The sequence below is a fragment of the Lepidochelys olivacea genome (genome assembly GCF_965140295.1).
Source record: "Lepidochelys olivacea isolate rLepOli2 genome assembly, chromosome: 27".
NCBI lineage: Eukaryota > Metazoa > Chordata > Testudines > Cheloniidae > Lepidochelys > Lepidochelys olivacea.
Window position 1 is genome coordinate 6,614,966 of NC_140437.1, and position 14,666 is coordinate 6,629,631.

Consider the following 14,666-nt stretch of genomic DNA (forward strand, 5'->3'; position numbering starts at 1 on the left):
AAATGTAAGAAAGTTGCAAAAATTCCTTACCTCAGATAGGTTTCAGAGTAGCAGCCGGGTTAGTCTGTATTCGCAAAGAGAAAAGGAGGACTTGTGGCACCTTGGAGACTAACAAATTTATTTAAGCATAAGCTTTCGTGAGCTAACAAATTGATTTGAGCATAGCTCACGAAAGCTCATGCTCAAATAAATTTGTTAGTCTCTAAGGTGCCGCAAGTCCTCCTTTTCTTTTTACCTCAGACAAAGAATCGCCAATGTGAAGTGTGAGAAACACTGATCTCCACTAGCAAAGCCCCCTCCTCTTTCAGGATGAGCCCCTGTACAACTGAGTGCTCTCTTCCCTTCCACAGCCAGTCTGTACACAGTATAGCAGCCCCATGTCTCATTCAGCATCAGTCTAGACAAGGGATAGCTTGGTTCCAGTCCCTCACTCCTGAGACTCTGCGGCCGCCCTGTGGCCTTTTTCAGTCGCTCATTAAAGCTGCAGACTGCCCCGTGTATGGATGTTTCAGCCTTGTCTCCCCATTTCACACCACTCAGGTTCTTGTTCCTTTCCTCAAAGGGAACTGTGCCTGTCAGCTCAGGATTCACTCTGACCCCCACCAGACATCGCCTCAGGAGTGATCTGGGCAGTCACTGTTCCACTGCTTTCAGGTTTATCTCGGGCTGGAGGCAGCAATCCCCTGCCGCTAACACGGTTCTTGGTCTGAAACCTCCCCATCAGAGACAGAAACGTACCTGTGTTGCTCTCCAGCTCCAGTCGCAGAGTCTCTGGGGAAGGAGAGGATGGGAGAGGTGAGAATCCAGGCCCTCGCGTTCATGGGCATATTCCTATTGGTTACTAACATGCCTGCTTTTCATTATGAGGTGGTGACCCAGAGCGAGGCTGATAACTCAGGCAGAGCCAGCCCCACAGGGCTACTCGCATGGGGAAGGGCAACTCCCTGAGCTGGAGCTCTGAGACGGAGCCCAGGGTCAGCGACATCACTATAGCCCTGACTCCTCCCCAGGGCGAGGATCCCTCTAACTAGAAGGGACGCTGCTGCCAAACTCCAATTCACCTTTGAATCCCAGCAGCACCTCCTGCAGGATGGCACTTTTCAGAGAGAAATCGCTGAGTCTCTTCTCCAGCTCCGCAAACCCCGGCTCTGGCTTCTGAAACGGCCCATCCTCCCTGCTGAGGAAAGCAGGAAGGGTGAGACATGGGTTCGATCTCCAATCCCAGAAGCCCCCGAACTCCAGGAAACCTGCATCTGAGCTTTATCATCTGTGATGTAACCTGTCCACAGCTCTGTGCTCTCCATGGGCCCAGAGACATGGGATGTGGGGAGCCACTGAGGCACGGAATGGAGACAGGTTCTGGTGCCCTCTCTGGGACATGCTGGGGTGCAGAGCCACCCTCCACTCTGGGTTATTTCAGTAACAAGGGACACCAGCATTGGGATTATGTGGAAAGGGAGGAGACAGAGACGAAAGAGTGGTCGTATCCCATGTGCTCACAGTGCCCACAGACAGAGCCCAGGTCTTCCCCAGGGATTGAACCTGGACAAATGCCAAAAGCCCTGAGAACTTCAGCTAAAGCAGTGACCCCAGGAATGTCAGCCCCATTGGTGGAGAGCACTGTATCCCACTTTTTATCATTGTCCTTCAGCTGGGGCATAAACTGGGGACACCCAGGCACAAAGATCAAGGTGGGGAATCTGCCCTTTTAATTACTCTTATTTATAAAGTCACAACTTTTTTCACTCAGAGGGAAAACACCCACTTCTGCTATTTCTACCCGGTTTCCCTGCCTTCCCCCGTCCTTGTCTTTGTGGGCTTGTCTACACTACACAGCTTTTAGTGACAGGCAGTGTCACTACAGCCGTGCCACTAAAAGTCGCGCAGTGCAGCCATTGTTTGTCGGCTCTCCTCCCGACAAAACACTTCCACCCCCAACGAGCGGTGTTTGCATTGTCGGCAGGAGAGCGCTCCTGCCAAGAACGTGCTGTTCACACTGGCACTTGCCACACAAAACTTTTGTCTTTCAGGCTTTTTTTTTTTACCACCTCTGAAAGACAAAAGTTTTGTTGTTCAGTTGCTAGTGTAGACATAGCTTGTGCCTCTCCTCTGATCTTCCCTCCCTAGAGCAACTCCCTATTCCTACCTCTCAAGGGCTTCACTCCCATCCCCTCCGCTCAAGAGATCAGCAGTGGAATGTTTAACGTTGACCTTCAAGTGACATCATTACAGCTGACACACCAATGAGATTCACATGGGCCAGGGGAGTTCACACATCTCTGAGCCAGGGTTTCAGGCTGTTTCACAGACTAAGGCCTGGTCTGCACTCGAATATCAGGTGGTCTTAACTACATTACTCAGAGGTGTGGATTTTTCGCACCTCTGAGCAGTGCAGATAAGCCAACTTGAGTGCCCCGGTAGACAATGCTAAGTCTAACGAGGAAGTCTCCCATCAACCTACCTACTGCCTGTCGGGGGGGGGGGGGGGGTGGATTACCTACGCCAATGGGACAACCCCTCCCATCGCCATAGGGAGCGTCTACACTGAAACACTGCAGCAGTGCAGCTCCACCGTTTCAAGTGTAGACGAGCCCTCAGGAAGGCGGCATTGCCTCCCTTTGCATTTCGGAAGGTTTCTTTGCAACCCTGAAGACTAGAATCCGATTTTAAAAAGACAGAAGCTGAGATTCTGCACACTGTGAATACGTGACGTGGCCACATAAATACACCAGCCAGGCTGGGTCTGGCCGACAGGCCCTATGTTTGCCAGCCCTCATTAGCTGTCAGATAGTAAGAGGCTCTTCTCCGTCCTGAGGCAGCCACTAAGGAAAGACGTGATCTCAGGCATTCAGCCAGTGTGTCACAGCGGGGGAAGCACCGTCGGCAGTGGAATTCCAATTCTAAACCATCGCTTTCCAATCGAACGCGGGAAATGGAGCCCAGGACGTACCTGCTCTCAGTGCATCCTGCACCCTGCAGAGGGGGAGAAAGAAGAGGCTGTCAATGGGCCTGTCCCAGACTGGGGTGGCCTCCTGCTCTGCAGGGGAGTCACCACTGGAGCCCCAGGTATTTGGGGAATTTCAGACACTTGGGTTCACGTTCAGAGAACAGCTGGGACATCTCCCTCCCCCACAGCTGGGACATCTGCCCCCAGCAACCCCAGAAGTCCCTGCTAGGAGGTCACCATTGGGGAAAGTCTCTCCCCAGGCACTTTACAGGAAGAGAATATTCCCCCTAGTGCTGAGAGCTCCCCCAAGTCCCCTCACACCACTGAACCCACCAACCTGGGACAACATGGGACCTTGGGCCTGGCGGGGGGAGGGTGGGCTGGGAAGTTCACTCTCAAAGTGCAAATGCAGACAGACATTTACAGGGCAGGAGAGACGGTCTTGGGGCTAGAGCACCCAGGACTCCCAGGTCCCATCCCTGACTCTGACACAGACTCACTGTGTGACTGTGGGCAGGACCGTGCTCTGTCCTGTGCCTCACTTTCCCCTTTGTACAATAGGGATAATGTCCCTGACCCCACCTTGTGAGGTGCATTGGGGTCTAGGGCTGAGAAGCAGCGTATTACCACTGCCATAAGCCAGTCTGACCTGTGGGGATTGGCTGCGCGGCTGCTGCTGCCCCTTCCCTCCCAGAAGGGAAATCTCCCCAGCCGGTCTGGAGACGCCCTCGTCCCTTCTCTTGACAATGGCTCTGGCTAGCTCTTCCAGCTGGGACAGCAGGAGCTGCTCCTGCTCCTCCAGAAACCCTCGCAGCTCCTTCCACTCCGCAATGATCTTCTGCCGCTCAGCTTCAGTCTGTTTCTGCAACCCAGGGAGAGGGCAGCTTGGTAAGAGGGGAGAATCAGAACTGTGCCTCCCAGCAGATGGGGGAGTTATTTACCAGAACACACGGTTGATGCAGCGGGTGACGGGAGTTCAGTTAGACCAGGAAGGGTGGAGGAAGGAGGGCGGGGTGAGCTGTCCATGGCTAACAGGAGGGGCTTTTCTCCCAAAACCTCACCAAATTGCACTCAACCAAACTCTTCTTCTGCCCACCCACATTTCCTCTCCTTCTCCCCCGTCTCCCTTAGGCGCTAGAAAGGAACCCTGGTCACTATAATTTCTGACCAGCCCTTGGGCTGGGTCTCTCCAGGCCTCAGACTGACACTCTCCTGCCCAGCAGCTTCTTGGACCCTAAACACATCATGTTGCTCCCACGTCTGACCCTGCCCTCTCCCTGGGCTCCAGTGGGGATGCTTTCCTGTCTGAGGCTGGCTGGATGGGCCCTGCGTTTGGTTTCACTCAGGGCACTCTGGTCCCAGGGAAACCTGAGGGGAAAGGGGCTCTGGGCACCTACCAGCAGCTCCGCGCTTTGCCCCTCCTCCTCAGCTTTTTGCAGACAGGCCAGATGCTCTCCCGGTGCCTCCTGGAAGAAGCGGGGTGGGATGTTACAAACTGCTCGAAAGTGCCTCAGAGCTTTCAGATTTCAGGGTCAAATCCTGCACTGCACATGCCTGTGCAGAACTCCTGGGACTCCGACTTTCTTGCCAGATACAGTTCTGCCTCAGTGAGGAAGATCTCAGGGGCAGTGAGAGCGGGACCAGGTTTTCCAAGAAAGACACAGGACACCCTGGTGAAGTGCCAGGTGCAGCCCAAACCTCAGCCCCAAATATTCCCCAGCCCCACCCACATCCCAAACAACCATAAGAACGGCCATACTAGGTCAGACCAAAGGCCCATCTAGACCAGTATCCTGTCTTCCAACAGTGGCCAATGCCAGATGCCCCAGAGGGAATGAACAGAACAGCTCATCATCAAATGATCCATCCCCTGTTGCCCATTCTCAGCTTCTGGCAAACAGAGGCGAGGGACACCATCCCTGCCCATTCTAGCTAATAGCCATTGATGGATCTGTCCTCCGTGAACTTATCTAGTTCTTTTTTGAACTGTTATAGTCTTGGCCTTCACAACATCCTCTGGCAAGGAGTTCCACAGGTTGACTGTGCATTGTGTGAAAAAAATACTTCCTTTTGTTAGTTTTAAATCTGCCGTCTATTAATTTCATTTGGTGAGCCCTAGTTCTTGTGTTATGAGAAGGAGTAAATAACACTTCCTTATTTACTTTCTCCACACCAGTCATAATTTTACAGACTTCTATCCTATCCCCTCTTAGTCGTCTCTTTTCCAAGCTGAAAAGTCTCAGTTCTATTAATCTTTCCTCATACAAAAGCCGTTCCATACCTCTAACCATTGAATCTTTTCTAATACATCTTTTTTGAGATGGGGCGACCACATCCGCAAGCAGTATTCAAGATGTGGGCGTACCATGGATTTATATAGAGGCAACATGATATTTTCTGTCTTATTATCTATCCCTTTCTTAATGATTCCCAAGATTCTGTTTGCTTTTTTCGATTGCCGCTGCACACTGAGTGGATGATTTCAGAGAACTATCCCCAATGACCCAAGATCTCTTTTTTGAGTGGTAACAACTAATTTAGACCCCATCATTTTATATGTATAGTTGGGATTATGTGTTCTAATGTGCATTACTTTGCATTTATCAACATTGAATGTCATCTGCCATTTTGTTGTCCAGTCACCCAGTTTTGAGAGATCCTTTTCTGGCTCTTCGCAGTCTGCCTGGGACTTGAATAGTTTTGTATCATTTGCAAATTTTACCATCTCATTGTTTACCCCTTTTCCCAGGTTCCCCTCTATTCGACATTGGTGAGGCCTCATCTGGAGTACTGTGTCCAGTTTTGGGCCCCACACTACAAGAAGGATGTGGATAAATTGGAGAGAGTCCAGCGAAGGGCAACAAAAATGATTAGGGGTCTCGAACACATGACTTATGAGGAGAGGCTGAGGGAGCTGGGATTGTTTAGCCTGCAGAAGAGAAGAATGAGGGGGGATTTGATAGCTGCTTTCAACTACCTGAAAGGGGGTTCCAAAGAGGATGGCTCTAGACTGTTCTCAATGGTAGCAGATGACAGAACGAGGAGTAATGGTCTCAAGTTGCAGTGGGGGAGGTTTAGATTGGATATTAGGAAAAACTTTTTCACTAAGAGGGTGGTGAAACACTGGAATGCGTTACCTAGGGAGGTGGTAGAATCTCCTTCCTTAGAGGTTTTTAAGGTCAGGCTTGACAAAGCCCTGGCTGGAATGATTTAACTGGGAATTGGTCCTGCTTTGAGCAGGGGGTTGGACTAGATGACCTTCAGGGGTCCCTTCCAACACTGATATTCTATGATTCTATGATTCTATGAGATCATTTATGAATATGTTGAATAGGTTTGCCCCTGGGGGACTATTTACCTCTCTCCATTCTGAAAACTGACCATTTATTCCTTCCCTTTGTTTCCCATCTTTTAACCAGTTACCAATCTATGAGAGGACCTTCCCTCTTATCCCATGACAGCTTACTTTGCTTAAGTGCCTTTGGTGAGGGACCTTGTCAAAGGCTTTCTGAAAATCAAAGTACACTATATCCACTGGATGCCCCTTGTCCACATGCTTGTTGACCCCCCTCAAAGAATTCTAGTAGATTGGTGAGGCATGATTTCCCTTTACAAAAACCATGTTGACTTTTCCCCAACAAATTATGTTCATCTGTGCGTCTGACAATTCTGTTCCTTACTATAATTTCAACCAGTTTGCCTGGTACTGAAGTCAGGTTTACTGGCCTGTAATTGCTGGGATCACCTCTGGAGCCCTTTTTAATAATTGGTGTCACATTAGCTATTCTCCAGTCATTTGGTACAGAAGCTGATTTTGGTACAGAAGCTGATTTAACTACTACAGTTAGTAGTTCTGCCATTTCACATTTGAGGTCCTTCAGAACTCCTGGGTAAATACCATCTGGTCCTGGTGACTTATTACTGTTTAGTTTATCAGTTTATTCCAAAACCTCCTCTAATGACACCTCAATCTGGGACAGTGCCTCAGATTTGTCACCTAAAAAGAATGGCTCAGGTTTGGGAATCTCCCTCACGTTCTCCGCCGTGAAGACCAATGCAAAGAATTCATTTAGTTTCTCTGAAATGGCCTTGCCGTCCTTGAGTGCTCCTTTAGCACTAGTCCAGCGGCCCCACTGGTTGTTTAGCAGACTTCCTGCTTCTGATATATTTTTTAAAAAATTGCTGTTACTTTTTGAGTCTTTGGCTAGTTGTTCTTCAAATTCTTTTTTGGCCTTCCTAATTATATTTTTACACTTCATTTGACAGAGTTTATGCTCCTTTCTAACTTCCCCAGCTCCAACCGCAACATACCCAATGTGCTGGATCTGAACATGGACCCCCTCAAACCAAATATCCCCCCAAACCACACACATCCCAACACCCAGCTCTGACCCCTGCACACACACTGGAACACCCCCAAGGCCCAGCTTTGAACTTCCCCCATCTACAGACCCCTCACACCAACTGATCCCAAAGTCTGGCTCTGACTCCCCCCAAACCCAAGCAGCCCCACAATCCCCAGCTCCAGCTGTTCTTCCCACATAAGAACATTAGAAGGGCCATACTGGGTCAGACCAATGGTCCACCTAGCCCAGTATCCTGTCTCTGACAGTGGCTGGTGTCAGATGCTTCAGAGTGAATGAACAGAACCGGGCGATTATCACGAGATCCACTCCCTGTCATCCAGTCCCAGCTTCTGGCAGAGTTTAGGGACACCTGGAGCTGGGGGAGGGCATGTCCCTGACTATCTTGGCTAACAGCCATTCACCAGCCTGTCCTCCCTGAATTTATCTAATGTCTTTGCGGGAACCCAGTTGTATTTTTGGCCTTCACAACATCCCATGGCAACGAGCTCCCCAGGCTGATTATGCCTTGTGTGAAGAAGTACTTCCTTGTGTTTGTTTTAAACCTGCTGCCTGTTAATTTCAACGGGTGACTCCTGGTTCTTGTGTTGCAGGAAGAGTAAAAGCATTTCCCTAGTCACTTTCTCCAAACCATCCATGATTTGATAGACCTCTATCATATTCCCCCCCAGTTATCTCTTTTCCAAGATGAAAGTCTCAGGGTCTTTTCAATCTCTCCCCAGTGGGAAGCTGTTCCATGCCCCTCCTCACTTGTATTGCCCTTCTCTGCACCTTTCCCAATTCTCAAACATCTTTTGGAGATGGGGTGACCTGATCTGCCTGCAGCGTTCACCAGGGACCAGCAACGTGGCCCTACATAGACACAAGCGTTGGGGGCAAAAATGTCGAAGTCCGTGGTCATTTTTCAAGGAACGTTGAATGACCCGAATGACATAACCCTCCCCCCAGCCCCCGTCCGTCCGTCACTGAGCAGGGTGATTTTGTCAAGTTTCCCTCGGCAACAGGGTGGTGCTGACCCCTGGTGCTCCAGGTGTGGACGCTCCCTGGTCTCTGTCCCGGCATCGGGGCTTGTCTGGCTCGTTCCCCGTCCCGTCCCCTGGCCCCGGACACCCCGTTACTTCCCCGGCTGCGGGGAGCGCGGGGAGATCTGCCCCCAGAGCCCCCCAGCAACCCTGGATCTGCCCCCAAGCGACCCCGGTTCTGCCCCCAGAGCCCCCCAGTGACCCCGGTTCTGCCCCCAGAGCCCCCCCAAGAGACCCCGGATCTGCTCCCGGAGCCTCCCCGGCGACCCCGGGTCTGCCCCCAGAGCCCCCCCCCAGTGACCCCGGTTCTGCCCCCAGAGCCCCCCAGCAACCCCGGATCTGCTCCCGGAGCCTCCCCGGCGACCCCGGGTCTGCCCCCAGAGCCCCCCCCAAGAGACCCCGGTTCTGCCCCCAAGAGGCCCCCCGTGACCCCGGATCTGCCCCCGGCCGCGCGGCCCCGGCCCACCTCGCTGCCCCGCGACCGGCGGGGCCGGAGCAGGCGCCGCGCTGGGCCCCCGGCCCCGGCCATGGCTCCCCGGCGGAACAAAGGGCTGCGGGGGGGCGGGAGCGGCGGCTCCGCCCCGGATTGGCCCGGCGGCGGGTGGGGCCCGCGCAGGGGGGTTCGTGACGCTCGGTGACTCCAGCTCCCGAGAGAGGAACCCGGAGCCCGGCTCGGCGGGGCGGGGGACCTCGGGGGTCTCGCCCGGCAGCGGGGCCGGTTCCAGCGGGGGAAAGTCCCTGCGAGGCAGCCCGGCGGGGAGAGCGGCTGGTGCTGGGAGAACAGAGCGGAGAGCGGGCAGCGGTTCCAAGCTGGCTTGGCGGCGGCTGCCATCCAGGGGATTGAGAGACCCCGGCGGAAGCGCTGGGGCCGGGCAGGAAAGTGACTGAATGGGCCCCGGGCCCTCGGATCTCGCCGCCCCTGGGAGCCTGCTCCCCTGGGATAATGATGCTGCAGGAGGGATTGGAGCTGCATGAACTCCAGGGATCAGCCCCTGCTCCCCGCTCCAGCCAGGACCTGCTCCAGGGGCAGAACTCAGGGAGTCAGGTAGCAAACGGGAGGGCACCTGCCCAGACCGGCTTCACAGGGACCGTGACACAGCCCTTTCCTGCACCCACAACGTCCTGCTCTGGACCAATCCCTGGGAGGACCCCTTCAGTGTGCCAGGCTCCCTTAGGGTCTCACCCTGTCACTAGGGCAAGCTCCTGGGCTTCACCGCCTCCTTCAGCCAAACCTCGGAGCCGTCAGCACCCCTGCTGGGCACCGTGAGCTCCCTGCCTTGGCCACCTGGCCGAGACTTGTACCCCCAAGGCAGCAAGGCACCCCACCTTCAGCCTGTGCAGTGACAAAGCGGGAAAAGCAGTCGGGTTTATTAGCTGTCTGCAGCACACAGTCGACACTCCTTGAGCTACAGGAGGAAGTGGCTAGGCCGAGGAGCATCCGTGCCCAGGAGGAATTCCTGGAGAGTATTCATGTGAAGGCATCCAAGGCTGAGGAAGCTATCCAGCTACAGAGGACTTCTGTCACACTACTGGGGGAGGAGGATATGGCTCTGTCACAGGGAGGACACTGGCTGCTGGTTACTTCTGGCAGCGAGCAGTGCTCCACCCCTACTCCCAACCCCCCCACCCTGGTGATGGAAAACTGTTATGTTGCCCTGGCAACGAGTGATGGGGAATCACCCCCAAAGGAGGAGGAGGCAAAGCCATGTACCCCCAAGGTTGGGAGGATCGCAGCCACTACTCCCAGGAGGAAACATAGGGTAGTGGTAGTTGATGACTCTCTTCTGAGGGGACGGAGGCACCCATCTGTTGCCCAGACATGGCGTCCTGGGAGGTATGCTGCCTGCCAGGGGCCTGTATCTGAGACGTTATGGAGGGATTTAGAGTAGCAGCCGTGTTAGTCTGTATTCGCAAAAAGAAAAGGAGGACTTGTGGCACCGTAGAGACTAACCGATTTATTAGAGCATAAGCTTTCGTGAGCTACAGCTCACTTCCTCAGATGCAGGGATTGTTGAGGATTTTCCAACCCTCTGACTATTACCCCGGCTACTCATTGATGTGGGTGTTAGGATATAGATATTCAGGCCTGTCTGCAAAGGCCTGTACTTTAAGAATTTAGGTGTATTCTTATCACTTGGCTAGTTCTAGAGGTATAAAAAAAAGAATAAAAATCACTGTCTGCTGGTGTAAGGGCCTTCTCTTACTGTCACAGTCTGAGGCCCTGTGCTTAGGCTAAGGCCGCTGGCTAAGCAGCAGAGGCAGCCATAAGCTAGGAAGCGACGGGTCACCTTCTCACATTCCAAACTAGTCACATTGAAATAAGGTGCTATTGGGCTGTTAGGAATACAGTCCTGTCCTGACAGTGCCTATCACTTCCAGAGAAAGGGAAGTGCCTAGAAAATGTAAAGGGAAACTTAGTTTGATAGCATCCTGTCTGGCAAGAACTCACTTATCAATACTGGGATGTGAAATCCTCACTTCTGTATTGTTTTGTCATTATAGTTCCCACTTTGCTATTGTTTGTCTGTATAATCTCTGTCTGGTTCTGTGATTGTTCCTGTCTGCTGTATAATTAATTTTGCTGGGTGTAAACTATTAAGGTGGTGGGATATAATTGGTTACCTAATCATGTTACAATATGTTAGGATTGGTTAGTTAAATTTCAGGAAAATGATTAGTTAAGGTATAGCTAAGCCGAACTCAAGTTTTACTATATGGTCTGCAGTCAATCAGGAAGTGAGGGGGTGGGTGTGTGGGTGGGAGAGATGGGAACAGGGAATGGGGGTGAAGAAATTGGAATCATGTTTGATTAAGGGCAGGAATGGGAACAGGGACACAGGTGTAAGGCTCTGTGGTGTCAGAGCTGGGAAGGAGGATACTAAGGAAGGAAACTGGAATCATGCTTGCTGGAAGTTCACCCCAATAAACATCGAATTGTTTGCACCTTTGGACTTTGGGTATTGTTGCTCTTTGTTCATGCGAGAAGGACCAGGGAAGGAAGTGGGTGAAGGAATAAGCCCCCCTAACAGTGGGCACTAATGATACTGTGAGGTATGACCCTCTGCAGGCAGAAGGGACCACAGGGCTCTGGGATAAGGGTGAAGGAGTTGGGAGTTCTGGTGGTGTTCTCTTCAATCCTTCTGGTCAAGGGTAGGAGCCCAGACAGAGACAGACGCATCCTGGAGGTGAATGTCTGGCTGCGAGGATGGTGTTTCCAGGAGGGCTTCGGCTTCCTTAACCATGGGATGCTATTCCAGCAAGAAGGACTGCCTAGCAGAGATGGGGTCCATCTATCAAGGAGGGGAAGAACATATTTGGATACAGACTAGCTAACCTAGTGAGGAAGGCTTTAAACTAGGTTTGAAGGGGGCAGGTGACCAAAGCCCACAGGTAAGTCAAAATCATGGAGACCTGGGAGAAGGGTTGGAATTTGGGGGGAGAATGGGCTGGTATAGCAGGGATAAGGGAGAGACAAGACAGAACTAGGTGGGGAATCAAATCAGTATCTTAGATGTCTGTATGCTAATGCAAGAAGTATGGGGAATAAGCAGGAAGAACTCAAAATGCTAGTAAATAAACACAACTATGACATAATTGGCATCACAGAGACTTAGTGGAATAATACGCGTGACTGGAATATTGGTAGAGAAGGGTACAGCTTGCTCAGGAAGGACAGGCAGGGGGAAAAGGGAGGTGTTGCCTTATATATTAAAATGGATACACTTGGACTGAGGTTGAGATGGAAATAGGAGACAGACTTGTTGAAAGTCTCTGGGTAAGGATAAAAGGGGTAAAAAACAAGGGTGATGTCATGGTAGGGGTCTACTACAGACCACCTAACCAGGAAGAAGAGGTGGATGAGGCTTTCTTTAAACAACTAACAAAATCATCCAATGCCAGGACTTGGTGGTGATGGGGGACTTCAACTACTCAGACATCTGTTGGGACAATAACGCCGCAGGGCACAGATTATCCAACAACTTCCTGGAATGTATTGGAGACAACTTTTTATTTCAGAAGGTGGAGAAAGCTACTAGGTGGAGGCTGGTCTAGATTTGATTTTGACAAATAGGGAGGATCTGGTTGAGAATTTGAAAGTGGATGGTAGCTTGAGTGAAAGTGATCATGAAATGATAGAGTTCATGATTGTAAGGAATAGTAGGAGAGAGAACAGCAAAATAAAGACAGTGGGTTTCAAGAAGGCAGACTTTAGCAGACTCGGGGAGTTGGTAGGTAAGATCCCATGGGAAGCAAATCTAAGGGGAAAACAACTGAAGACAGCTGACAGTTTTTCAAAGAGACATTACTAAGGGCACAAGAGGAAACTATCCCACTGCATAGGAAAGATAGCAAATATGGCCAGAGATCACCCTGGCTTACCCAGGAGATCTTCAATGATCTAAAAGTCAAAAAAAGAGTCCTTCAAAGAGTGGAAACTAGGTCAAATTACAAAGGATGAATATAAACAAATAACACACGTATGTAGGGACAAAATTAAAAAGGCCAAGACACAAAACGAGATCAAAATTGCATTAGAAGCAACAGGAAGACCAAGGACAGGGTAGGACCGTTACTCAGTGGGGGGAGTGTGTGGAAACAATAACAGAAAATGTGGAAATGGCAGAGGTGCTTACTGACTCCTTTGTTTCGGTTTTCACCAAGAAGGTTAGTGGTGATTGGACGTCTAACATAGTGAATGCCAGTGAAAATGAGGTAGGATCAGAGGCTAAAATAGGAAAAGAACAAGTTAAAAATTACTTAGACAAGTTAGAGGTCTTCAAGTCACCAGGGCCTGATGAAATGCATCCTAGAATATTCAAGGAGCTGACTGAGGAGATATCTGAGCCATTCGCGATTATCTTTGAAAAGTCATGGAAGACGGGAGAGATTCCAGAAGACTGGCAATATATTTGCCCTTTTCCAATCTATAAAAAGGGAAATAAGGACAATCCCGGGAATTACAGACCAGTCAGCCTAACTTCTGTACCCGGAAAGATAATGAAGCAAATAATGAAGCAATCAATTTGCCAACATCTAGAAGATAGTAAAGCGATGAGCAACAGTCAGTATGGATGAGGCGCCTACGAGGGCTGGCAAGAAGACCTGAGGAAGAGCTCTGTGAATCTAGACCGCTTGTCCCTTCCACCCACAGAAGTTGGTCCAATAAAAGACATTCCTTCCCCCACCTTGTCTCTCTAATATCCTGGGACTGACCTGGCTACAACATCACTGCAAACATCTTTGCTTGTGAGCCAATACCCAGTGTCACAGCTTATTCCCAAAGCCGCATTGAGGAGGTTCGCTTTCATACACACAGCCGGTTCCCTGCCCATTCCTGGTGGGCATCTCATCAAACTTCCAGCAAGTACTTTTCTCCTAAGAGTTGTGGCCACCATGTCATCATAGGTGACCCGAATTAGCTCTCTCTTGACTACCTCCAATGCCTCTACCGGAATGTTTCATTACCATGCAAATGGAAGCAAACCTTTTTGCAGGCAAATTGTTACTCCAGAGTAAAGCATGTTAACCACCAAGATTTATATAGCAGGCTCCGTTCATAGCAGGCAGGTTGGGCTCTGCCGGATACAGGGCGTGATCAGCCTGATAATTAAATGTGAAAATAATACTCAATTGGGAGTTATAGCTAAAGCCAGCGAGGGCAGAGCAATAATCCAGAAGGGCCTGGAGAAATTAGAAACATGGAGAGAAAATTTAATCTAGCAGGGGGAAAAAAAGCAGAATGAGATTCAGTGGCTGGAAGATGAAGCTCGACTATTTCAGAATCAAAATAAGTTGTACATTTTTCACAGGGAGGGTACTTACCCATTGGAACAGCTTACCCAGGAACATTGTGTATTCTCCATTACTTGCCATCTTTAAGTCAAGACTCAGAGATTCATAGACTTGAAGGCCAGAAGGGACCATCATAAGCTGGTGTCTCTTTCAAAAAGATACTCTCAAGCTCAACCAGAAGTTATGGACTTGAGTCAGGAATCCCTGGGTGAGGTTTTCAGGCCTGTGCTACACAGAACAGCAGCCTGGATTATCACAGTGATCCCTTCTAGCTTTAAAAATCTATGAGAATAGTAACAAAAGGCAAATTTGCTTGGAAAAATACAGCTAATAGACCAGCGTCCTGGCTGGAAGCATCGTGCAGGAAAAGGCCAGGTGGAGCTCTCACCTCCGAGAAGCACAGAGAATAGATGTGCCATAGACTCCGACTGCAGGGAGCTGACGCTGCCCCATGTGGGGAGGGGATCCCTGGACTGTACTTTATGCAAGGTATGTGGCCAGATCCCCATTACAGAAGGAGTGGACGCTGGTGCTTCCCAC

General features: G+C 50.7%; 1 protein-coding gene across 5 annotated transcripts in view; it reads right to left on the bottom strand.

Moving 5' to 3' along the window:
* Positions 1-11,290, bottom strand: part of LOC311513657 (uncharacterized protein) — a 30,310-nt gene extending 19,020 nt beyond the window's left edge. For 4 of the 5 annotated variants that reach the window (XR_014709761.1, XR_014709762.1, XM_084615630.1 and 1 more), the window contains exons 1-6: positions 8,800-11,290; positions 4,345-4,413; positions 3,597-3,809; positions 2,951-2,973; positions 1,062-1,177; positions 739-771 (exon numbers count right to left, since the gene is read on the bottom strand). Coding sequence is in view for 3 of the 5 variants with exons in the window: in XM_084615630.1 (XP_084471756.1) it covers positions 739-771; positions 1,062-1,177; positions 2,951-2,973; positions 3,597-3,809; positions 4,345-4,413; positions 8,800-9,306 (961 nt within the window). In the remaining 2 variants the exon portion in view is untranslated. The remainder of the gene's footprint in view (positions 1-738; positions 772-1,061; positions 1,178-2,950; positions 2,974-3,596; positions 3,810-4,344; positions 4,414-8,799) is intronic. The other variant, XM_084615629.1, reaches the window with a different exon arrangement.
* Positions 11,291-14,666: the final 3,376 nt, after the last annotated feature.